General features: G+C 34.2%; 1 protein-coding gene and 1 pseudogene across 1 annotated transcript; both read right to left on the bottom strand.

Annotated features, from left to right (window-relative positions):
• Window positions 1-7,337: 7,337 nt before the first annotated feature.
• On the bottom strand, window positions 7,338-10,181 carry LOC142641389 (F-box/FBD/LRR-repeat protein At4g26340-like; annotated as a pseudogene).
• Window positions 10,182-15,961: 5,780 nt separating this feature from the next.
• On the bottom strand, window positions 15,962-18,449 carry LOC142639049 (FBD-associated F-box protein At3g52670-like). The gene is made up of 4 exons (XM_075813141.1): window positions 17,485-18,449; window positions 17,248-17,388; window positions 16,878-17,142; window positions 15,962-16,274 (listed from the first exon to the last, which is right to left on the bottom strand). The coding sequence occupies exons 1-4, from the start codon at window positions 18,409-18,411 to the stop codon at window positions 16,258-16,260; spliced, it is 1,350 nt and encodes a 449-aa protein (XP_075669256.1). The 5' UTR covers window positions 18,412-18,449; the 3' UTR covers window positions 15,962-16,257.
• Between the last annotated feature and the right edge of the window lie 8,694 nt (window positions 18,450-27,143).

Below are 27,143 nucleotides of genomic sequence, written 5' to 3'. Positions count from 1 at the left end.
GAATATTATGCATGCAAAAAAATTTTGAGACCTAGCCATGACTATTGACTGATAAAGATAAAGTGAAAGAGAAGGAGGGCAGAGAGAGACTATTGTATTCTTAAGCAAGGTCAAGGAGATGGTAATTATAGGCGTCAAGGAAAACAAATAAGGTAAAAAAAATATTATATTAATTCTTATTATATCTATACAACTTAACAATTGTGAGAATTAAAAATAAAACTTTTATACACATATACACTTAGATTAGACTGGAGTATAATTCTATTTATCTCAACAAAAAAAAAAGACTTTATGATTGAAAAAAATAATAATTAATGGGAATTAATAATAAGGAATTTCTAAAAGGGGGGAAAATATAATGACAGGTGTATTCTTCTTCTTTCTTTCCCTTTTTTTTTTTCAAGAGTATATTTATATTCTTTAAAGCCCATGAAATGTGGCTAGTAGAGAGCCAAACATGGTTAAAAATAAATAAAAGATGAAAGGATAAGATAAAAGGACAATTTCCATTCAACACAAATTTGGCAAACATATACAGGGGAAGCTTGTCTGTAATTTTAGTCTAATTAATTTGCTCCTATCATACATTTATAAAGTTTGGCTAAAACTCCCACTAAACTATACTAACATAATTACATATTTTGAAAATCTAATTATTGGATTATATATTCTTTATATTCTTAATATACATGTCAAATTTTACGTCAGTCGCATGTTATTTACTATTTAATTTATAAAATTATTTTATACATAATTTGAAAATTTAAACATTTAATTGATGATATAGCTATTAATCTATGAATTTTCTGAAAATATATCTAGATAAATAAAGAGAATATTCAATTTTGTAAATCCATGGAGAAGTAAAGAGAATGTTCAATTTTGTAAATCCTAGGATGTCTCACCTTTCCCTAAGTGGCATAGCTAACTTTAAATATTTTAGATTCTCCCCACCCCCACTAAAAAAAAAAAAAAAAAAAAATCTTTGCATATTTTTCTAGTAATAAAATTAAGAGAATTCTTTTTTTTTTTTTTTTGAAACCAGAGAAATCTTATTAATGTTCATTTAAGTGATTTGAGGAAATAATTCCCTTAATGACAAATCGGTTTATTTGCTAAATTTGAAATTCAAATATAAATTAAGAGAAATGATATGTCCACAACATTTTTACAACATTTTTACAACAAATCCTATGTGGCAGGTTGTTATTGGTTATTATTGTTGGGGCAAAAAAGTAATCTTAGTATTAGGTTCAAATTTGAACCAATAACAACTAACCACCTAGAATTTGTTGTGAAAATATTGTAAAAATGTTGTGGACATAGAACCTCTCATAAATTAAAATTTGAAAAGTCGTTGTCAATATTTTTAGTTAGGAAAGTTTTCCTATCTTTAACGTGATTATTTAGTACCATCTATTGCCAGCTTTTTAGTTTTATTACATTATATATATTTTCCTTTATAAACTTTTGCTCTGAAAGGATTCTTTTAATATATTAATGTTGTTACATTATAAATGGAAAGTGATGGAAAGTATCAAAAACTTATTTCTATATAACTATTTTTGAATTGAGAGATGCTACGTTCACAACATTTTCACAACAAATCATAAGTGGTTAGTTATTATTGGTTCAAATTTGAATCTAATACAAAGATTACTTTTTTGCCCCAACTATAACAATCAGTAACAACCTACCACCTAAGATTTGTTGTAAAAATGTCCACCTAAGATTTGTTGTAAAAATGTTGTGGACATATCATTTCTCTTTTGAATTATATGTTACAATATATAATAGCATTTACTATTTGGTTGAAAAGAAAATCAAATCTTTTGGGAATATTTTAAATTCTGAAATTTTCTAAACGGCTTGGTATTCAAATTTCAGCCACTTTATGGGCTATTAATTCTAATAGCATTACTACCACGCACCCTTGGTATGATGATCATTTTATAAGTATAAGTGCTTATGGGGTGTGGGGGGTGAGGACAAAGGTTCAAGTCTCCAAAAGGGAGCTTCACACACATATACACTTGATTATGTTAGAGTAGAATTTCTATCTTGTATTAAAAAAAAAAAATCAATAGCATTATGACTCCTTCTAATTGTTTTCAACATAGATTTTCGTAAAAGACAAGTTCATGTCCGGCTTTTATATATATAGGAAGAAATAAAAAGTTTCAAAAATAACCTTATTTGAATGAATTTGGCTTACTTCCAGTACTTTTTTAATTGGACATGTCCTTTTTATTTTAAATATATAATGACAAATGGTAGTGGGTTTTAACTTCCAACTTTTTTTTTTTAATAATCATCTCCACTTTTTACTCTATTTTTTGGGAAAAGAAAGTGTTATAGAGAGCTTATATCCTATGAGCAGTGTAGGCTCGCAAGAATAATCAGCAAAAGTGGCTATGTTGTTGTATCCTGGAGACAACATGCAAAAATTATTTGTTTAACTACATTAGATAGACCGTAGACGACACGATTTGTCTCAAAATAGTGAGTTGGTTCACGCCTCATCTTCTCCGCCTCTTTTGGTAATATCATTTTATGTAATTTCCAAAAAAAAATTCAGGTAATATCTCTCCTTTATTTCCAACAAACCATACAAACATTAAAAATACTTTTTATTAACGTAGGTCACTCACTTCTTTGTAATTAAATAATAATAAAAAAGACCAATTAGACTTGATAAAAAAATTGAATTTAAAATTTAAAAAAAAAAAAAAAACTTGTTATTAACATAGGTCTCAATGAAATAAGAAAAAGGTAGTAAAATTTACAAACAAATAAGATTAGTTATTTAAATATAAATAGGAAAAAGTTAACGGATGCCTTAACTAAGAGCATTGGTTTATGATATATTTTTATAAATTTTTTATGGGAAAAGAAAAAAGCAATCAATTTTTTTGACAGCTTTCTATATTTTCTATAAAAATGATGTCAAAATTTTCCTAAATTAGTTTATTAATAATTGCCCTAAAAGCACCTATTAACATGAGTTGAACATGATAAAGTTATTGATTGAAGTTAAATCCTTTTTTATACACAAAGGAAGCAACAAAAGAAGTCTACAAGAAGAAGGCTTGGAGACCTCAAGTGCACGCCCATAAACTACATTGTCTGTCCCATCTGTATTAGAGGCTTTAGAGCATCCTATAACACAAACTCATAACTTCTTCAGCTAATAAGGCCCTTCTCTTTTGTCATGCCCATGTAGGGCAAAAAAAGTAGTATAATTTTTGTTCTTTATTAATTTGATATTTTCAAGTAATTATCTAAAGTTTAGATGTAGAATTGGTATTCCATTGATTTTAAGGGTCTTTAATGCCTTTTTAATCGACTAAGAGTCCTTATCAATATAGAGATGGCAATTTTGGTCCACCCCAAACTAATCTACTTTGCCCCGCACATATTTTTCCCACCCCACACAAGTATTGAGGTGGTGATGGGGTGAGATTTTTGCTCTACACCTTAGGACAGAGTAAGGATGGATTTAGGTTGCCTAGTCACGCCTCGAATATATTTACAAAAAATACCATTTATTTTATTTTTATTCCAAAAACACCCCTGGGTTCTTACCATTTAATGATAAAGCTCAAAATTTCAACTTTAGCTTAAAAACTGTTTTTCACCTATAGTTTAATGCACAAAGCTAGAACAGTGATTTGTAGGTCTTGATCAACAAATAGATTAACCAATATCCAATGGAATCTAATGCAATCTTATAGTTGTATGAACAAACTTTTTGATAAGATTTGCATCCCCTCGCAATTGATGAAGTAACAGGTTTTACATCATCAATTTAAGCATATTATACGACAAATTTCACAATAGAATTACTTAACTTTTTATTTTATTATTTTTTTTTTTTTTTGGCATATTAACTTCCTAATCAAAGTCCAATAACATTTTACATAAGGCACTTAGGAAGCCCAAAAGTAGGTCCTCAAGACAACTAAATACCATTTGTAGAAATTAATTAAGTTTATCCACAGTCCAAGAATGGCTTTACTATCCTCATTTATACTATTGTCCTTCCAGGTTTGGTTTTTTTTTTTTTTTTTTTTAGTGAAGTGCTTTTCACTTACAATTTTGATAATAGACGGCTCCACTTGTAACTCAGGGTGGTCACAGGATCACCCTGATTTGTCAAAAAAAAAAAATATATATATATATATATATATGTGTGTGTGTGTGTGTGTATACTTGCAAAAAATTAAAGTAAATATATACTAAACTAACTTATTTTGACCACCCTAATGAAAATATTGACCATCCTCACTTGAGAATTACCAGAATTTAGGTTTAATAAAAATAAAAGTAATGCTACATTCACAACATTTTTATAATAATTTCACTACAAATTAATCTTATGTGATAAGTGGAAATTGGTTTCTAATTCTAATTTGGGGCCAATATTGACATCACTTTTTAATTAACTAATAAAAAATTGTTGTGTAAGATTTGTTTTAAAAATGTTAGAGATGTAGCATTGCTCCAAAAATAATTCTAGCCCCTTAAACATAATCCTTAATCCCTTAAACCCAAAAAATTAAAAAAATTAAAAAAAAACCTTAAATAATAACAACAACAATAACCCTAACGAAAACAAAATTCGAACAAACAATAATTATTCAACAAAAAAGCATATTCAAAAAGAAAAATAATCATTCAAATTTGTAACACTTTTAACCTATTACATAAAAATAGTTTCTAATTTCATTTTTCCTTGAAAGGACTCAAGAAAAATATTGTAGCTAGTATGAGTTCTCTTTAGTAGTACCAACAATTATGTTTGATGATGAACTAAAATCCACTAGTTGTCACGTGGTCCTCACTTTACTCGAAACAACACCTGCACAATAACAGACAAGACCAACAAAGGGCACCGGTGTGGTGTCGGCCAAAAACCCTCCAAAGGTCAAGTTAGAACTTTTTTTCTTCTTTACAACCCTAAAGTGCTAGACTTGAAGTGAATTATGCATACCGTGGTTTATAAGGGTTTTGGGGTATATATAGTAGCACGGATCCGAAATAAGCGCCTTGGTGAGGAAGTACTTTCCTTCCAAGAGAGTAATTCATGGATTTTACGTATCATCTAGATCCCTTCTCTTTATAGGAATCTTCTTGACTAAGGCCAAACGTGTAGTGCAAAAACTTTCCTTATATGCACGTACATGGTGGACAAAACAGGCTATGGATGAAGGTTGGGTTATCCCCTTCAGCTTTTACTTCCTAAGGTTGTCAGCCTACGTATGTCTCCGGTAAGGTCGTTAGCCTACGTATGTCTCCGGTAAGGTCGTCAGCTTAAGACCTTCAGCTTTGACTCCGTTAGATTTTCTTCCTTCAGCCCAACGCCATCAGATATGAGACGGAGCCGCGGACGTAAAAAGAGAATGGTTTGGTGATCAGAGCTGACAAGCTTGATACTCCCGTCAGCCACCTTAAGGTATTAGTAACTTATACAATTATCCTCATCAATGTTCTTTTTAGCTTTGCAGTCATAATAATTTTGCTCTCTATAGCGACTCACTTAGCTCGTAGTTATAGGAAATATTATCCATTTCACTTTCTCTTCTCTATCATCATTTCAATTCTCTTACTTTATTACTCTTTATTAAATTTTGTATAATTTAAGTTATTAGTGACCACCCTAAAAAAAATTCTTAGAGCCGCCATTGATTTTGATGATTTTAAATCAGGGCGAGAAATTCAGCTTGGCCAATTAACACCAAAAATCAAGTACTCCGTTTGTCCAAAAGAATCTCTGGAAGCACTTCAAACTAGAGACAAGTCAGTCAAAAATCAAAATAGGTTGTAATAGGTTGGTGCATTGAAGCCAATGAGCTTTAGATCAAATAACACCTCCTCCAATAGTAAGAAAACAGCGGGTAATGTTGTAAGTATTATGACCATTGAGTAGAGCCATAGCTTACAAACACGAATAAGAGATTGATATGTTCAACATAAATGAACATTAAAAGAGATGCTATCCTATTCAATGATCACTAGACACAAAACAGCAAAGAAAGACAATTCCAGAATGGAGTTGCAGGCTAAGAAAATGATGAAAGCTGGTTCTGATAAGGCTAGGGCAACATGTATGTTCAGAGGGAGGTTCTGGTATTGCATCAGAATGTAGAACTTTAGAACATGTTGGAGGAGAAACATTAATGCATACAAGTGGATCATGATCCAAAGCTAGTTGCATTACAGCGGAAGCCACAGCAACTCAACACTATAGCAGAAAGCCATAGCAACTCAACACTATAGCAGAAAGCCATAGCAACTCAACATATCATGTGGATTGAGAAGGAACTAAGGAGGAAATTTTATTGATAAGTAACAAACTTTATTGAAATAAGAAGAAGCTCATGAGTAAAATCCAAGTGAGCATACAAGATAAATCTCTTAAAGAAACTGATAAAGAAATGAAAATTGAGAAGAAGCATAAGTGCAAATAGGTAGATCCTAATATAAAGAAATCATAAATTTTTGGGTTCTTTCTTTCTTTCTTTTTTTAAATAATTGAAATAATAATATGTTTGCCAGAGGAGGAAAAAAGAAAAAGATAAGGGTTGTAAACGAGTCGAGCTTTGTCGAGTATTGAATGTTCAAGCTCGGCTCGACAGCAAAAGCAGAATGTTCAAATTTGGCTTGAGCTTGATAAAAGCCTATAAATAATGTTCAAGCTTGAGCTTGTTATAAAGTATAAAAGTTTGAGCTCGGCTTGGTTTAGCTGGGTTCATTACTCAAGCCAAGCTCGAGCTCTATATCAATCCCAAACTCAAGCTCAATATCAAGCCCAAACTCAAGCTTAATATCATGTTTTTGAGCTTGAGATCCAACACAAGTATATTATCAATCATATATCAAGTTTATTATCTAGCCTATTTGGTTTGGATGAGTGATCTCAACTTATAATTAATTAAAGTTTTAGAAAGATATGAGTTTACTTATCAAGCTCATATCAATTTCATTACCAAACTCATAAATAAGCCTAGGCTCAACTTGTTTTGTTACTTTTGTATAGAGCCTTGGTGCTCACGAGCTTGTTCATGAACAATATTTTTTACTCGGGCTCAGCTCATTTATTAAACAAGCCTAAAACTAAAACTCAAGCTTGGCTTTGTTTATAAAAAAACAAACATGAACGAGCTTTTTGTCAAACTAAACCCGAGCTATTTATGAATGACTTGGTTCATTTACAACCCTTAGATAACAATAGCAAAGATATAAACAAAAGCAACACAAAAAATAAAGAAGAAAGTATAAGAATTAGATGGATGGGAAACCTGCCTATTCATTTTTATTTTTCTTTTGGTGGCAAAATACATGTTTAGCAGGATTTGAATCCCCTGTTACTGATGCAACACATGAACATGAACATGAACTAACAGGTTATCCATAAGCCATGTAAGCATATAAGATTCACATGAGAAGAACTCCAACATTTTTGGTCTAGAAGCTTCCTAGTCAAAATAGAAAAACATTTAAGATTCAGGTGTTAAACAGCCCAAAAACGGGTCCTTACGACTACTAAATACCCATCATTTTTGTTTTTTTCGATAGGTGAGTTTTGGACCCAAGGCAGGGGGGAGAGAAAATTCAAACTAGTGACCTCTGCTTTACGAGGCGTGGTCCCTAGCCTATTCTTCTACCACTTGGAATTGACTAATAATTACCATCTATATACATGAATTCATGAACTAAACATGGATCACCAAGTACTTTTTCCCACAAGAATCTAGAAGTTCATTAATAAACAAAGGGCTTGCAAGGATTTAATAGATACAACCAGTAACAAAGCAGAAGCTCCCAAAAAGATTTAACTTTGAGATCTTACTTTCCCAGTTCATCTACACCAAGAAGTGCATAATACTATATCTAACTCCTTTGGGGTGCATAGGGTACTCTAGTCAACCACATTGTCAAGCCACTTGATGAAGTTGCCATGTCAAAAGAAGTTATCACCAATTACTCCATAGGGTTGTCTGCAAGAGTACAAATATTCGTGAAGATGGATATAGAAAAACTAAATTTGATAGGAAAAAATGTATCTCAATTTTTTTTATTGGTAAGTTAGACATGCACCTCCTGAGGCTTGAACCAATGAACTTACCATCCATCCTATTATTGAGGTAGAATTAAGTGCCATTTGAGATAGAGCTAATTGGCAGTATTTCAGAACTTACAAGTGTTTCTTTTGAAATATAATTTTTGAGGTCACACTTTTGATTAAAAGTTAAAACAATCAATTACTTTACCATTTCAATTGTCATAGTTAGGCAACAAATTGAGTGAGCCAGAATCTAAAATTTCAGCACATATCAAGAGGTAGGAAAAGCTTATTTATGAACATTCCATTATCAAAATTTTAACTTGATTCAAAAACCAACTATGCTTATCTTATGAAGGTCAAATGGATGTTCTGCATATTAGTTGCCACAAACCCAGGGAACAAATTCTATCAAACAATCTCACACCCAAATAAGAACCAGAAAATAGTAATGTCACTTCACCACATAGAGAGGCTCTATTAGAAAGATAAAATATTTGTAACATACCTTCAAAATTAGTTGCTAAGTACCAGTTAAAGTTATATACCAATCTCAACTGTAAGTAGACATGTTGTTGAGTGCCTTGGGAACATTGATAATTTCTTGAGAACACTTTCCTTCGAATGTTGAGCAGAAACTTTAATTGTGATTGTGTTCAAGACTATTGCCTCCTTTAGAATATATTTTATGAATTCGACTTCATGTTCCAATTCTTCATATCCATTAAAATTAAAAGTTGTCAGGCGCGATGACAAATAACCAGAACCATCAGGTGGCTCCATCCAGCATAACTGACTTTTATGGTAATAATGCTGATGAAAACATACACAGTACAACAGTAGATCATTAGTGTAAGTTTAGGATACATTAATTAACCATATATTCTGATTTCTGAATAACTTAACTAACCTTATCAAGAACAAGAACTTCTAAATTAGGAGCCACTACAAGCAAGGATTGTAGCACGTGCCAGTTAGATTGAGTAACTTTAAAGTTCAATCGGACCAAATTTTGGAACATGGAAGGATATATATAACCAAAGCCGATGCACTGCACAACAACATTATAAACACAATAAGCTTAGTCCTAACAATATTAATCAACAAAAAACATGAAAACCGTGACAAAAGATAAAAAGGGGTCTTACCTCTTCGTCACCAGTAATAATTCAAGGAATTTAGCCCTATTTAGTGCTCTTACAACCGTGAATACTTTATCTGAATAATACCTCTCAAATACATGACCTACTACGTAAACATTGAAATGTGCTTCATTTAAGTGGGCTAGTTTTTCAAGGAAAACTATGTTTGCAAAGAACCAAAAAATTGAAAGCACTCCAGAACTGGGGCGTATATTTCAAGTCTGTAATCAAGAGGTTCGGGTTGAAATGATGAGCAGTCGATACGTAAAAGTTTCAGAAAAGGTAAGCTTATTTTAAAATTCACAATGACAGGACCGATTACAAAATCGTTTACCACTGCCAAATCTTCGAGGTTCGGGCAGCCGGAGCAGAGGCTCGATAAAGAGTTGTCGGATTTATAATAAATTTCGTAGAGACCCAGAATCTTGATGCTTGGGAGTTGAAAGGAAGGAGGAGGATCGAGCTCAATCCTGCCACTAAATTCCAGAGCCACCAATGTTTTGCAATGAAAAGCGGTATGGGGAAACTCGAAAAGTTGTCCACAGACAATATAGAGATCGAGGTGTTGGACATTACGCGCTATGGCGATATCGATCCATTCGTCAAAATGGGAAGTGTCACAAGGAGAATTCCATGAGAGGGTAAAATTTCGGAGGATGGGTGCTGCGTGTTGAGCTAAAATACTGTACACTATGTGGCTGCTGATAGAGTTGTGATCGAGGTCGAGTTTTGGTACGAGAGTCCATAGGGGCCTCCACCTGCTCGACAGAAGCCTCTTTGGTTGGAAGGAAAGAAAGGATGTCGCAGATAAGAGAGTCCGGTAGATTGCTGATCCTGTCTATGTCCGAAGATAGTTCTGTGCATTTCGAGTTCGTCAGAGCAGCTAATTCAGCCATCAAGAAAGGTTAGGGTCTGCTGGAGCTGGAGTTCTATGTTTTGTTTTTTTATTTGACTTCAACAGACACTGTGAAGTCACTCTACCTCCCTACTCCCTACTCTCTACGCTCTAGTCTATTCTCTTCTATAGTCATAGTTTCTAGTTTTTTTTTTTTTTTTTTTTTGGTTAAAAATAGTTTCTGGTTGTTTCTACTTAACTCGATTTTAAACATTATCTAAAGATTAAATTTATGCGCATGGCTCATTTCCTTTTTTTTTTTTTAAATAAATATATAGATTACACTTTAATCAACTGTCATTTTCATCCATGAAGTTCCATTTTATTTTTGTTATTTGAGTTTAGGTTCACATTAAAATTCTGCATGGCTCATTTACTTTTTTTTTTTTTTTTTTTTAGGAAACTGTAATACTTATTAGAACACACGAACACGAAAGTAGTATACAAAGACCTAATCTTTGTAGTAGTAGCTTGGGATTATAAAGACTAAAACTCTAACACACACAACCAATGTGTTATAAACATCCCTATATATATATATATATATATATGTTTTTTTTTTTTTTTGCTATTCTTGCTTAATAAAAGTTACGGTCCAAAAACTATTTGAAAAAAATATTTTTAATGCTAAATACTATAAATTTTTAAATAAATAATTAAAACTAAAATTTAAAAATTATCACCTTCTTTCAAAAAAATTAATTTAAAAACAATAATCTTCTTATTATTATTATTTTTTTCTTTTAGGATCAAATAAACTTTTTGAATGGGTTCTAAAATATGGCCACTAGATTGCAATGAGGAAACAACAAAACCATGTTGCAACAAATTCAGTTTACTCAACTAAATGATATTGGGTTGATCGATGAAAAACACACTGGTGAACTTTTTCTTAATCGTTTCATCGTGAGAAATGTTATATCCATAATATTTTCACAAAAATACTAAGTAGCATATTGTTACTGGTGAGTAAAAAAATAATTTCAATAGTAAGTCCAAATTAGTACTAGTAACATTCTGCCACCTAAAATTTTTTGTAAAAATGTTGTTGATATAACAATTTTCTTTCATCAAACACCTGCTTTAATTTCATCAAGTATCTTATATGCATTTTCTAAATGTGGAACATTTGAATATTATATAATGTATTTTTAATAAATTAATTAAATAATAAGTTGACAAATTAAATGAGAAAAAGTAACCAACACTACAAATTCACTAATATGAATTTTTATTTATTAATACTGATTAATTAATATAAAATTATTATATTGAATTTTCTCATGGATTACGCATATTAACGACTAGGTTATGTCAATTATTAGAGGAAATATTTACCTCTCCATTCACCCACCCAAAACAAGCATTTCACTAAGTCTTTAGCTGAACGTATTATATCCTCTAGAGAAGGCTTAAATTTCCAAGGAATGGTATCTGATTTTCCTTTTTGAAGTTACAAGATGTTATGATTTTGCAGTGCATTACAAGTTACAACTTCCTCTTTTTGCCAATTCCTGATTGCTCATTGGAGGCTCTTTTGGTCTCTCTCAACCCCACAGAGGCCCAAGGCAGGGAGGCTCCCCCTCCCCATTATTTTCATCATATGTACTGAAATATTTTCTCATTTATTTCAAAGAGCAAATCTTAATGGGCTGATGTCTGTCATGGAGTGTCTGAATTTGTATAGAAGTATGTCATCTTCAATCTTCTTCAGTAGCAACCTAAGCAACAATCTCCAAAAGGATTTACTTACCTGAGGCTTCCTTGGGTTTTCAATAGAAACTATTAAAGATATTGGGTTATTTAGTTATTAACGTGTAATGGTTCAAGAGGTCCAGCTATATAATAAATCCATGTACTACTAACCCTAGAACATGTAGTCTCTATATATACTCTATTAGGGTTTATTGTACAATAGACATTGATAATATTGCTACTAGTAACAGTCTTGCAGACATAGGCCGAACCACGTAACCCTAGTGTTCTCTCTTATTCTCTTATCTTGTTTCTGCTCACTACAATTTTCCAACGACTATTTTCTTTTCTCTTTAGATTAATTTGAATAGAAACAAAAAGCATTTCTTTGCTAATATTGTTGAGAAAATCAATTCCAGAACACAAGGATGGAAATCAAAAGTTCTTTCATATGCTGGCAGGGTTACCTTAGCAAAATCTGTACATGTTGCCATTTTACGTATTCCTGGGTTATCTCATCTTTGCTCTAACATTGATGTTTCTAGAAATAAAAATAAAAAATTTATTTGGATCAGATGGGATAAAAAAGAAATGTTGTATGGAATTTAGTGATTCTTTATGCAAACCGAAATGTGTTGGGGGTCTTGATCTCAAGAGAGTAGTGGATTTTAATAAAGCTCTCATGGCAAAATTAGGCCAGATGCTTGCAGAAGAAAATAGCGAAGAATGGGGGTGAAGATGAGGAGATCCAGGTACTTAGGGGCCATTCCTTACTCAAAGCCCCTTATGGAAAGGAATTTTAAGTTCCAGGAAACTCATAAAGAAATTTTTGTTGTTTTTAAATTGACACTGGGAGCCCAATTAATATATGGGAGGATCCACGATCCCATATATCACAAATTTCTCCCCAAGGCCTATAAATGATAGCTCACCTACAGTTCATTGGGTTGCTGAACTCTTGACTTAAGATAGAACCCAATGAGACCTAAATAAGCTCTACAATCTCTTCGACACTCCTACGGTACATGCCTTTCTCAAAATACACCTCTACTACTTATAACTTACCATGTGGGCGAGTTGTAGTACAAGTTATGTCATTTTATGTGGCACTAACATTACTCTTTGCTGATTCGAACACATGCTAGCATAGGTAAATTTTCTGTTAAGTCAGCATAGTTAGTTGATTAGATGGCTTCCCGGACACCGGCTCTCTTGATCAAACGGGGTGGAAACACTTAGGGAACCTCAAAATAAAAGTAAGGCTAAAGCTAATGTTGTAGAAACTAGTACGGAATCTCTTGCCTACCAAATCTGTTCTTAATGAAAAAGAGTGCGGCTTGTGTCCAGTGAAAATTATCACTAGACATGTTGGATTGTGAACACGTGTCCACTCTTGGACACATGTCCGAATCCTGACGTGTCCAGTGATAACTTTCACTTTACACAAGCCCTTCCCAAAGAAAAATGGGTTTAATTTGACTTCTCTTGCTCACTTTACTCTTACCACAATGAAGCAACAGAACACTTGTTCTTTTCATACCCCTTCGCATCGATAATATGGTCTCTCTTTTTTGGCCTTTCAACTTTGCTGCAGTTGACAACATTCCCATCAATGGATGGATTAATAAAATTATATACCTTGCAAGTTATATACAATTGTAACAACTTTAAAAAAAAAAAAAAAAAAAAACATTTTAGTTTGTTGTCAGACTCTAAATATTAAAGCTCTTTTCAATTAAATTTCTGTAATTTAACTCTACTTCCTATGTCATCAATTCATTATTTCTATCAAAAACTCATAGTGCACTAAAGATACTTTCAATGTTGAAGCTCAAGAGGTTTTAGTAGTATGAACTTGTTGACAAGAATTGCGACCCTCAAAAATAATTAAGTTTATCCACAATTCAAGAATGGCGTAGCTACCACTGCACACATTTGGTTTGATGATCACTCCACAAGTATAAGTGTTTGTAGAGTGTGGGGAGCAAGAGTCAGAATTCAAATCTCTAGGAAGAAGCTTCACACACATATACACTTAAATTAAGCTAGAATAAAATTTCTATCTTGTTAAAAAAAAAAATAGCGTTACTATCCCATTTATACCATTCTCCTTCCAGTTGCTTTTCACTTACAATTTTAATGATTTTGAATTTGGGAGAAAAATTCAGCTTGGTCAATTAACACCACCATTAGAAAATCAAGTACTCCCTTTATACAAAAGAATATTTGGAGAGAAACCCTTCAAACTTATTATATATCTTTTTTTTCGGTGTGAATTTTGAAAATCTAACCATTGAATTTCATGTTCCATATGTTCTTAACATGCATATTAAATTTCATTCAAATCAGATTTTATTTACTACTGCACACATTTGGTTTGATGATCACTCCACAAGTATAAGTGTTTGTAGAGTGTGGGGAGCAAGGGTCAGAATTCAAATCTCTAGGAAAAAGCTTCACACACATATACACTTAAATTAAGCTAGAATAGAATTTCTATCTTCTTAAAAAAAAAATAGCGTTACTATCCCATTTATACCATTCTCCTTCCAGTTGCTTTTCACTTACAATTTTAATGATTTTGAATTTGGGAGAAAAATTCAGCTTGGTCAATTAACACCACCATTAGAAAATCAAGTACTCCCTTTATACAAAAGAATATTTGGAGAGAAACCCTTCAAACTTATTATATATCTTTTTTTTCGGTGTGAATTTTGAAAATCTAACCATTGAATTTCATGTTCCATATGTTCTTAACATGCATATTAAATTTCATTCAAATCAGATTTTATTTACTATTTGATCAATGAACTTATTTTTTATACACAATTTTATATTACAAAAACTTGAAATTTTAACATATGTTTGATGACATAGCAATTGATTTTTGATTTTCTTGAAATTTTGCAAGCATGAATAATATAATAAGAACATGCAATCCAACGGTTAAATTTTTAAATTTCACACTCAATATAAAAATATTTGATAAGTTTAGAGAGAAACTTTTTCCAACCGAAAATAGGTTGGTGCGTTGAATGAGCTTTACAGACAACGATGGAAGTATTAGGACCATTGAGTAGAGACATAGTTTACAAAAAATGATAAAAGATTGATATGTTAAAACATAAAATGACCATTAGAAGAGATGCTATCCTATTCAGTGATAACTAGACAATAAACAGACAAGAAAGACACTTCCAGAATGAAGTTGCAGGCTAGGAAAATGAGGAAAGTTCGTACTGACAAGGCCAACTTCCATTTGGCAAACATCCATCTTTAGGACAACATTTATACTCAGAGGGAGGTTCTGGTATTCATCAGAATGTAGAACTTTAGAACATGCTGGCAGAGAAACATTAATGCATACCAAAGAAAGCCAAAGCAACTCAACATTACAGCAGAAAGCCATAGAAGCTCAACATATCTCATGGGTTGAGAAGGAACTAAGGAGGAAATTTTTTTGATAACTAACAAACTTTATTGAAATATGAAGAAACACAAGGGTAAAATCCGAATGAGCATACAAGATAAATCTCTTAAAGAAACTGATAAAGAAATGAAAATTGAGAAGAAGCATAAGTGAAAATTGGTAGATCCTAATCTAAAGAAATCAAAAAAATTTGGGTTCATTTTTAATAAATATTAATAATTGAAATAATTGAAATAATAAATTGTTTGCACTGTCTCTTGTGCAAAAGGAGGACAAAAGACAGCAAAAACAGTAGCAAAAATATAAATAAAAGCAACACAAAAAATGAAGAAAGTATAAGAATTAGATGGATGGGAAACCTGTCTATACATGGTTTTTTTGTAGTAAAATATAAATTAAAAGGATATGAATCCCCTGTTACAGATGCAACACAAACTAACAGGTTCTCCATAAGCCATGTAAGCAAATAAGATTCACATCAGAAGAACTATAACAGTTTGGGTCCAGAAGCTTCCTAGTCAAAATACAATCACATTTAAGACACATTTTAAGATACAGGTGTTAAACAGCCCAAAAACAGGTCCTTACCACTACTAAATACCCTTTTTTTTTTGTTTTTTTGATAAGTGAGTTTTGGCCCCAGGGGAGGGGGAAGAGGAAATTCAAACTAGTGACCTCTACTTTATGAGGCATCCCTAGCCTATTGTGCTACCATTTGGAATTGACTAATAAATACCATCAATATACATGAATTCATGAACTAAACATGGATCACCAAGTACTTTTCCCACAAGAATCTAGAAGTTCATTAATAAACAAAGGGCTTGCAAGGATTTAATAAATACAAGCAGTAATAAAGCAGAAGCTCCCAAAAAGATTTTACTTTGCAATCTTACTATACCACTTCATCTACACCAAGTAGTGCATACTACTATATCTAACTCCTTTGGGGTGCATAGGGTACTCTAGTCAAGCACATTGTCAAGCCACATGATGAAGTTGCTATGTCAAAAGAAGTTGCCACCAATTACTCCAAAGAGTTGTCTGCAAGAGTACAAATATTCGTGAAGATGGATATAGAAAAAACTAAATTTGAAAGGAAAAATGTATTTCAATCTTTTTTATTGGTAAGTTACACATGCACCTCCTGAGTCTTGAACCAATGAACTTAAACTCCACCCTATTATTGAGGGAGGAGTAAATGTCATTTGAGCTAAAGCTAATTGGTAGTACTATAGAACTTACAAGTGTTTCTTTCAAAAAGAAATTTCTGAGGTCACACTTTTGATTGAAACAATCAATTATTTTACCATTTCAATAGTCATAGTTAGGCAACAAATTGAGTGAGCCAGAACCTTAAATTTCAGCACAAATCAAGAGGTGGCAAAAGCTTATTTATGAACATTCCATTATCAAAATTTTAGCTTGATTCAAAACCAACTATGCTTATTGTATGAAGGTCAATAAACGTTCTGCATATTAGTTGTCACAAACCCAGGGAACAAATTCTATCAAACAATCTCACACCCAAATAACAACCAGAAAATAGTAATGTAATTCACCACGTGGAGAGCCTCTATTATAAAGATAAAATATTTGTAACATAGCTTTAAATGTAGTTGCTAAGTACCAGTTAAAGTAATATACCTATTTCAACTGTGAGTAGACATGTTGTTGAGTGCCTTGGGAACATTGATAATTTCTTGAGAACACTTTCCTTCGAATGTAGAGCAGAAACTTTAATTGTGATTGTGTTCAAGGCTATTGCCTCCTTTAGAATATATTTTATGAATTCAACTTCATGTCCCAATTCTTCATATCCATTAAAATCAAAAGTTGTCAGGCGCGATGACAAACAACGGGAACCATCCGGTGGCTCCATCCAGCATAACTGATTTTTACAACAATAATGCTGGTGACAACATACACAGTACGGTAGTAGATCATTAGTGTATGTTTAGGGTACATGAATTAACCATATAGTTGGAGTTCTGACTAACTTAACTAGTTTACTAACCTTATCAAGAACAAGAACTTCTAAATTAGGAGCCACTACAAGCAAGGATTGTAGCACGTGCCAATTAGATTGAGTAACTTTAAAGTTCAACCGGACCAAATTTTGGAACATGGAAGGATATATATAACCAAAGCCGATGCACTGCACCGCAACATTATAAACACAATAAGCTTAGTCCTAACAATATTCATCAACAAAAAACATGAAAACCATAACAAAAGATAAAAGGGGTCTCACCTCTACATCACCAGGAAATAGTTCAAGGAATTTAGAGCTATTTAGTGCTCTTACAATCTTGAATAACTTATCTGAATAACACATCTCAAATACATGGCCTAGTCCACAAACAACGAAGTGTGCTTCAATTAAGTGGGCTAGTTTTTCAAGGAAAACCACGTTTGACAAATAACCAAGAAAGCGAAAGCGCTCGAGAATTGGGGTGCATATTTCAAGCTTGTAATCAGGAGGTTCGGTTTCAAATGATATGAATTCGATACGTAAACGTTTCAGAAAGGGCAAGCTTATTTTAAAACTCACAATATTGTCATTACCGACTATAAACTCGTATATCACCGTCAAATCTTCGAGGTTCGGGCAGGCGGCGCAGAGGCTCGAGAAAGAGTCGTTGGAAGTATAACAAATTTCGCAGAGACGCAGAATCTTGAGGCTTGGGAGTTGAAAGGAAGGAGGAAGATCGACCTCAATTTCGCCATATAATTCCAGACCCACTAATGTTTTGCAATGAAAAACGGTATGGGGCAACTCGAAAAGTTGCCCACACTCAAAATGGAGATCGAGTGTTTGGACTTTGCGCAATATGGCGGTGTCGACCCAATTGTCAAAATGAGAAGAGTCACAAGGAGAACGCCATAAGAGGGTGAAATTCGAGAGGATGGGTGCTGTGTGTTGAGCTAAAACACTGCAGAGTATGCGTAGAGGCGAAACACTGCGGCCCCTGATGGATGTATCTTGGAAATCGATTTTTGGGACGAGAGTCCAGAGGGTCTTCCACCTGCTCGACAAAATGCTTGTGACAACGGCTTCGTCGGTCGAAAGGAAAGAAAGAATGTAACAAAGGAGAGAGTCCGGTAGATTGCTAAGCCTGTCTTTGTCCCAAAAATGTTCCGTGCATTTTGAGTTCGATTGAGCACTTAAATGGGCCATCAAGAAGGTTAGGGTTTGCTGGAGCTGGGATTTTTTGTTTTTTTAAATTTGACCTCAACAGACCACTCTTAAGTTTCTACTTTCTACTCTTCTCACCAGACCATTCATTTTAAAGCCACGTCTGCGTCTATGATAGAAAAAAAGAGCGTAAAATTATTCAGTTTTTTTCTAAAAATAGTCAATAATTATATAAATTTAAGAGCTTGCTACATTAACAAAATATTTTGCATTTAATTTTTTTTTTTTTTTTTGTATCTCCTATTTTTCAATTCAATACATTAAAATAAGGACAAAAGTTAGATACAAAAGTAGTTTTAGTCTAAGACTACAACTTTACACTTAATATTATTCACATTACTACATAATTTGAAAATTTAACTGTTGAATTACATGTTCTTTATACTCTTAATACACATATCAAATTTTGTGTCAATTAGATATTATTTACTATATAATATATAAATTTATATTTTATGAATAATTTTAAATTACAAAAACTTGCAATTTAAACAATTTATTAATAACATAGTTATTGATCTTTAATTTTCAATAAATTTTGCAAGTATGAAGAATATAAGAAGGAAATGTAATTCAACAGTGGATTTGTCACTTCCAATAAAAAAATATTGTTTAAGGCTATAACCAATTTTATAGCTAAACTTTATCCTTAAAATAATATATACAATACATTAAAACTTTATTTTAATGTATTATAATTATTTTAATGTAATACATTAAAATAATTATTAACTGATAATGCAGTACAATACAAAACACAACTATTAGACGGCGATCACCACCCAACAACCACTGTCACAACCAGCAGCCACCAACCAACACCACCACCGCACAACCACTACATCCTCTACAACCCAAAACACAACACAAAACAGGGCACTGTTAAATCATCAAAGGATCCAAATGATGGTTTTGTCCAATCAATCCAGCCAAAGTCTTGATATTAAACTGGTTGAATCTTTTCACGATCCTAAAGAGCATGCATTGTAGACTTTGGTGCCTTTAAGCTTAAATGACATATAGTTTCAAGCAGGATTATTGTTTATATAGAAAACTTTTGTCAGTAAAGCATTAGAACAGACTTTACAAACAAAATGTTTACACTCTCCAGGAACTTTGAGTTTCCAAATACCTACTCCAGAAATTTTGAACAACTTTAGTGTTTGACACCGAAGCAAAGTCTCCATGACTATCCTTACAAAGAAGTTGATAACCCGACTTGATAGAATAAGACCCATTGCTAGTCTTCGACCAAAACAGAAAATCATCTTGCGAGGTTGCAAAGAGATGGACACTTTAATCCGTTGAGCTTCAAAAGAAAGGAACGCATGATCTATGGGATGAGAGCTCCACCACTCCGAATCAGCGTCAATAAGAGTCTCCGCCTTAGCATCAGTGGGAAGGGGGCGAAATAATTCTACAACCATTCTCTCTTGGGTAGCCAACAATCTTCATAGATACTAACATTTTTTCCATCACTAATCCTCCATCTAGCACTCATCGAGATGACCCTTCTAACCCATAGGATACTCTTCCATGCATAAGAACCAAATGAGGCTTTAGCATAATGAATTAGTTTCATGAACAAGGCCTCACACTTGTTTAACCAACATAGCTTCATTAAATTTACAGAGATCTCTAAAACCTATACCACCAGCCAATTTTGGTTAATATAAAGATTCTCAAATTTTCAAATGAATTTTTCTACAATCACCTCATTGACCCCACTAGAACTTATAGAGCAACATTTTAATATCATTACACAAACCCACTAGCAATCTAAAGTAGCTCATAGCAAACATAGGGATGCCTTGAACAACAACTTTCAACAATACTTTCTTGCCTCCTGGTGAGAGTAGTTTTTCCTCCAACCCAGCAATTTTTCCCAAACTCTATCTTTGATATAGTTCAAATTGACTGTTTTATTTCTTCCCACAACAACAGGTGAACCAAGGTATTTTTTATATTCTTTAATTTCTTGAACACCAAGCAAAACTTTGATAGAATTCTTTGTCGCTTTAGGAACTAATTTAATGAAAGGGAGATTACCACTGTTTTAAAAACCAGACTAGACCGACTGGTCCGACCGCTTCAACCAAGAAAACCAGTTCGGTCCGATTAAAAGCCCTAAAACCATTCTTCTTCTTCACCACGACTGCATGGGCTAACCATTCAGGATAGAAAACTTCTTTGATAGCACCCGCCTTTTTGAGTTTGAGCACCTCCTCCTTCACAACCTCAGAATGCTCTTTGGAGGACCTTCGAGGTGGTTGCCTCCTCGGTACCACAGCTGGATTGACTTTTAAATGATGACAAATGAAACTTGGATCAATCCCAGGGGCTTCGTAAGCATTCTATGCAAATGCATCCATATTTCTCCTCAAAAGCAAAATCAGTTTTGTCTTCTCCTCCTGTGGCAATTAAACCCCTACCTGAAAGAACTTTTCAGGGTCGCTGTCTATGAGAATTTTTTCCAATTCCTCACATGCAGGTTCATCTACCTTGGTTGTGGCCAAAGACTTTGATTGCTATGAATTTCCGTTAGCCGAGGCCGAGGATTCCGGTTTAGGTTATTGCAGAATTGCAGCCATGATACACTGTCTAGCTATAGATTGACTTCCAAGTATCTTCACCACTTGATCTCCAGAAGGAAACTTAACCTTAACATGCAATGTTAAGGAAACAGCACCCAAAGCATGCAACCAAGGTCTTGCCACAATAGCCGTATAGGGAGAATAGACGTACACCACGATGAAATCTACATTTACCACTTCTATGCCTGATTGTTCAGGCAACCTAATTTGCCCTATTGGTATGACAGCCTTTCCCTCGAAGCTTATCAAGGGTGAATCATACGCCCTAAGATCTTCAAGCTTTAAATTCAACCCTTTGAACAAGTCAGGGTACATGATATCTGTGCCACTGCCTTGATCGACCATCACCCTCTTCACATCGTAATTCCCTATTCTTAGGGTAACAACCAAGGCGTCATCGTGTGGCTAGATAGTCCCGATTTTGTCCTCTTCCGAGAAACCCAAAACTGGTGGTATACTTGCTTAATCCTATTCAGCTGATCCCTTGATTCCTCGGCCAGGGTCCGAGCCACAGACATCACCCTAAAAGGAGTTGAGCCAGTCCTTCCAGGTGCCGCAAAAATAACATTGATTGTTCCTAGAGGAGGCCTTGACGAAGAACCCCCGTGGCTTGCCGTCCCTAAGTGGTTTCCTTGCCCATTAGGCTGATACAGAAATTGTTTTAACTTTCCCTCCTTAACCAATTGCTCCAAATGATTCCACAGAGTCCGACAATCTTCGGTGGTATGACCCCTCTCCTGGTGATAATGGAAATGGAGATTTTGGTTGCGTCTCAAAGGGTCCCCTGCCATCTTATTTGGCCACTTGAAGAATGACTCATGCCTGATTTTCTCCAACAGCTGTTGCACTGGTTCTTCGAAAATGGTGTTGACCACCTGTGGGGGCGTATGACCAGCTTGTTTGGAAAAATCTCTTGCAGGCCTATTATTGTTGTATTTATCCGACCTTGAATCCCTCCTTTCCTGTGGGATAACCTTCGCCTTACCCTTTCCTTTCTGCTGATCTTCCTCAATCCTTTTGTACTTGTCAATGTGATCCATGAGCCGACGTACGCTTCTGACAGGTTTCCTCGTCAAAGATTTCCACAATTCATGCTCTGTAGGTAGGCCGACCTTGAAGGTCCTTATCGCCACGTCATCGAAGTCCCCGTCAATTTCATTGAACATCTCCCAATACCTGTCCGAATTCGTTTTTAGGGTTTCCCCATCCCTCATGGCCATGGATAATAATGAATCCAAAGGCCGAGAAACTCTACTGCACATGATGAAGTGAGAACCAAATGCTCTAGTAAGCTCTTTGAAAGAATTGATAGAGCTTGCCCTCAAGCCATCAAACCATCTCATGGCCACGGGCCCCAGGCTAGAGGGAAAAATCTTGCATATCAAGGTCTCATTCTTGGAATGTACCGCCATCCTTTGGCTGAAATGGCTCACGTGCTCCACAGGATCCGTCCAGCCATTGTAAATAGTGAAGGCCAGTTGTGTGAAGCGCCGAGGTAACCTCCCTTCCTCCAACTTGCAGGTGAAGGGTAACCTGGAGATTTGGTGCAACGTCCTACCCATTGCATCATTTCCCAAGCCCCTAGAGGAGTAGTCTCTACCATGTCTCCCATGCAGGTTGTCTTCCTCGGAAGAAAAAGATTCACCCGGGGGAATCCTGGACCTCTGCCTGTAATTGTCATCTTCGGAACCCTCAGAAAAGGGATCGGAGACAGAAGGAGTTCGCTTCCGCCTCTTATGACGCAATTTCCTTTTTAGGCTGTCAATCTCTTTCTGCATGGTCTTGGTATTCTTCTTGTGAGGAGCTCCGCTTCCCCCTTGTGAATGACTCGTACTTTTGGTAATGTGCGTAGTATGCACACTACCTTCCCAGTTCTCTTCGTGATTAGGATGTAGGGAGTGATCCTCATGTTGGGAGCCCACGGACTCTGCACGGCGTTGTGGTCCTGAGCCCGCCATGATGTCTTAAACCTGCTTAAAGACTAAATTCCCACAGACGGCGCCAATTGTAAGGATACAATTCGAACCTCCAATCCACAATCAAAGGGAATGGGCTTAAAGGCCTTTTACAATAAATTTGTAGAGAGTGGACTTGAAATCTAGATTTTGAGGGTGGTTCAAACAACAAAGAAAGAATGGGTCTCGGGCCCAATGGCACAAACAAGAAGTTAACTATAAGAATATAAATGAAAGCTCTTCCTCGGACACAATCCGAGGATAGTTTATAGTATTGCTCCTCAAGGTTGATTACAATTATAAATCGTTAGATTATCATATGCTATTCTTTCTTCTTTCTCAAGAAAAAGCCTCCCTTCTTCCGAAGGTCTTTCCTCTTATTTATACTTCATTTTCTTCTCTTTATCATCTTCCACCTCATGGTTGTAACGCTGGCTTTGGACACTTGTCCAATCAAATTTTCCCGAAGTCCTCTAGGGTCAAGGACCAAGTTCCAAACCTCATGCTCAAATCCCATTTCTCCATTAATGCAGTCAGTATATCAATTGCAGAGTTTTTAATGTGTGGGCGGTGGTAGCAGCTTTACCTTAGATATTCTACCGCTCTTTCTATTGTCCTCTACGTGTACCATGTCTTCCCGTAGCCATAGGATTTTTTATAACATAGCCTGGGGATATTAAACTTCTCTTCCTATGACCTCGGCTTTAATGTCCGAGGACTAATCTCTTCCTCGGACATCATTGTTCACTCGTTTATCACATCTTTACTTGGCATTTTCTTTATGAGGTACATTCATGTACTCATAGATCATTTGACGTTCTCGGATTGAGTTTTTAGCCCAAGAGACTTTGTTGGACCATCCTTTGTAGATTACTGGGCCCAATGTCCCTACAATATATATATATATATATATATATATATATATCTTCCTCCCATTTAAAAAAAATCTATACCATTTGATTTTTAAAAAAATATTTTAATATTCTTCTTCTACTTCTTCTTTTTTTTTTTTTGGTATCTCTATAATTGAGTTTTTCCTCAATTGTTTTTTAAAAAATTGAGCTTAATTGTCTTACAATTCTTTATTTACAGTCTTTTAATATACGGTTACACACACACACACACAAAATCTTATCTCTTCCTATAAAAAAAAAAAAAAAACTCTTCCTCATGTAGGTGAAATAATTTTTTTTGTATATAAATCTCATCACACTTGAAAGTATTTTTTTTATTAGGAAATGTAAAAACCCCGAATTATGATGAATGTAAGAAACTAACCTTTAGAAGAAAAAAATTTTGAAAAGCCTCTAAGCACGCAAACTAATTTAATTTAAAATTGTGCATATATATATATATATATATATATATATATATATAAAAGTTCAAGTGAAACTCACATAAGTTGTTAGGGATAACGATAAAGTGTAGCCAACAAAGGAGAAACTTTGATATTAATGTTTGCTAAATGAAATTTATAATCGAGTTTGTACGATCATGTAATGGTGGTTTGTGCTCCCCCAAATGCATATATCTCATCACACCACCAGGCAAGAAAAGTACATAAGATAAGATAGATAAACTAATCATAGCAAAATTTTGTGAATAGACAAATTAAACCCAACCTCTTGAATGAATAATGTAAATAATTACATATCCGGAAAAAAATATTCATATTTTTCTGTTCGCTTCAAACATTTCTTAAAAGACATTTGAGAATTAAAGCAACTGAGAAACTTCTTATGCAGCCTATATAAAGTATAAACCCCACATTAGTTTGATTTTTATTCTCACATCACACTAAATGATCTACTTGGTTTTTTAAAAACTTTGTGGGCAAAATATAATAGCAAAATTGTGAGTCATTGAATACCACGTAGTACCCCAAACCAAGTGTCATCAAGAGTTCAACTAAATCGAGCCTGGTAACAATTGTGCCAACAAGGAAAATAAAATACAATTTTCTAAAAACTATTTAAAGAACATTAACCAAACAATAGATTCAAATGTGGGACTTACTAGTTTTTATGGTTAGAAAAGCAAAAAATTATAGGCATTAATGCATTTTTAGTCCCTACATTTTGACCCGATTTCTATTTTGGTCCCTACATTTTTATTTTTACCACTTTTAGTCCCTAAACCAATTAACGCGTAACATTTAAGTCCTTACTGTCACCCAAATAACAGAAAATGCTGACATGACAAACAGAGTTTACTGTTGGACTGACATGGCCAATAAAATAATATTTTAAAATGCCACGTCAGCATAAAATAATAATTAAAAAACACACGTCAGCATACACTAATCTTTTGATTTTTTTTTAAATTAATTTATCAATTTAAACAAAATTAAAAAAAAAACAAAACAAAATTAGAATCTAGAATACACTAACCCCAAAAACCCAGACACAGCACAATGCAAAAGGAAAGTCTCATGAACCATACCTCTCCAATCAAACGCAAGCACATTGATCTCAGCCGCCACAAAGTCGCCTACGCCCCATTTGGCGGTCCGGTCGCTCTCATCCACAACGATTCCAAGATCGTCTAGCTCTACTCCAAGTCCGCGCTCCGAAAGCTCCGCCTCTTCAACTCTGCCGGCGTTTCCCTCTCCGACGCCGTTTGGAAGAACCTCGGTCGTCGCTTGATCGGTTTGTCGTGGAGTGACAATCATACTTTGGTCTATATCATTCAAGTCGGCACTATTTATCGCTACAACATTCACGCGGAGTTGATCGAGCCTAATCTCTCAATTCTAAGGCAAGATTACTTCAACGAGAATGTGGTTGAGTGCATGTTTTGGGGAAACGGCGTTGTTTGCGTTACTAAGACTTGTAAGGTTTTCATGGTGTTGGATTTCAAGACGAGGACGGTGGTAAGACTGGTTCATAAGGTTTGGTTTAGATTTAGGTGTGTGATTCTTCTATTTAAATCTGGGTTTGTGTTCATTGTGCTCTTGTTGAAGATCAGCCCAAATCTAAATTTATGTATTGAATTTTAATTCTGTTGTTGTCTTTTTAATTTGTTGAATTTGATTGATTAATTTATAAAAAAAAAATTAGATGCGTTTACGCCTAATTTTGGGTTCTAATTTTTTTTTTTTCATTTTTCATTTTGTTTTAATTGATAAATTAATTTTAAAAAATCAAAAGATTAGTGGATGCTGACGTGTCTTTTTTAATTATTATTTTATGCTGACGTGGCATTTTTAAATATTATTTTATTGACCATGTCAGACCAACAGTATACTCTGTTTGCCACGTCAGCATTTTCTATTAGTTGGGTGGCGGTAAGGGCTTAAATGTCACGCGTTAATTGGTTTAAGGACTAAAAGTGGTAAAAATAAAATGTAGGGATCAAAATAGAAATCGGGTCAGAATGTAAAGACTAAAATTGTATTTACGCCAAAATTATATTTAAATCCTCTTATCAAATAGACCCTAAAATTTCCAATGAATGGTATCTGATTTTTCTTTTTGAAGTTATGAAATGTTATGATTATGTGTAGTACAACTTCCTCTTTTTTCCTTATTGCTTAGTTGAGGCTCAATTGGTCTCTCTCAACCCCACACAGGCCTAAGGCGGGGAGACCCTCTCTCCATTATTTTCATCATACTGAAATATTTTCTCAGCTATTTCAAAGAGCAAATCTTAATGGGCTGATGTCAATCATGGAGTACCTGAGTTTGTATAGAATTATGTCATCCAAATCTTCAATCTTCTTCAATAGCAACCTAAGCAACAATCTTCCTCGGGTTTCCAATAAAACTATTAAAACTATTGGATATTTAGATAATAATGTGTAATGGACCAAGAGGTCCAATTATATGATAAGTCCATGTACTCCTAAGTCCTAACCCTAGTACATGTAGTCTCCAGATATACCCTATTAGGTTTTATTGTACAATACACATTGATAATATTGCTAACAGTAACAATGTAGTTCTCAAGAGCTTATCCAGTTAATGTAGACTGAACCACATAACCTTGGTGTTCTCTCTCATTCTCTTATCCTACTTCTACTCACTACAATTTTCCCAAACTGTTTTCTTTCTCTTTAAATTTTGATTTTGAACAGAAATAAAAAGCATTCTGTTGCTAATATTGTTGAGAAAATCAATTCCAAAACACAAGGATGGAAAACAAAAGTTCTTTCAAATGCTGGCAG

This window comes from Castanea sativa, chromosome 6 (genome assembly GCF_040712315.1).
Source record: "Castanea sativa cultivar Marrone di Chiusa Pesio chromosome 6, ASM4071231v1".
Lineage (NCBI taxonomy): Eukaryota > Viridiplantae > Streptophyta > Magnoliopsida > Fagales > Fagaceae > Castanea > Castanea sativa.
The sequence above is the reverse complement of the archived record's forward strand: the minus strand, read 5'-3'. Positions and strand labels throughout refer to the sequence as shown.

Excerpts from the sequence above, each read along its gene's own strand:
- LOC142639049 (XM_075813141.1), bottom strand. The coding sequence starts at position 18,411 with ATGGCCCATTTAAGTGCTCAATCGAACTCAAAATGCACGGAACATTTT. Across the intron at positions 17,389-17,484 it reads TATTTCCTGGTGATGTAGAG|TGCATCGGCTTTGGTTATAT; the intron begins GTGAGACCCCTT and ends GTTGCGGTGCAG. Across the intron at positions 17,143-17,247 it reads AAGTTCTTGTTCTTGATAAG|CATTATTGTTGTAAAAATCA; the intron begins GTTAGTAAACTA and ends TGTTGTCACCAG.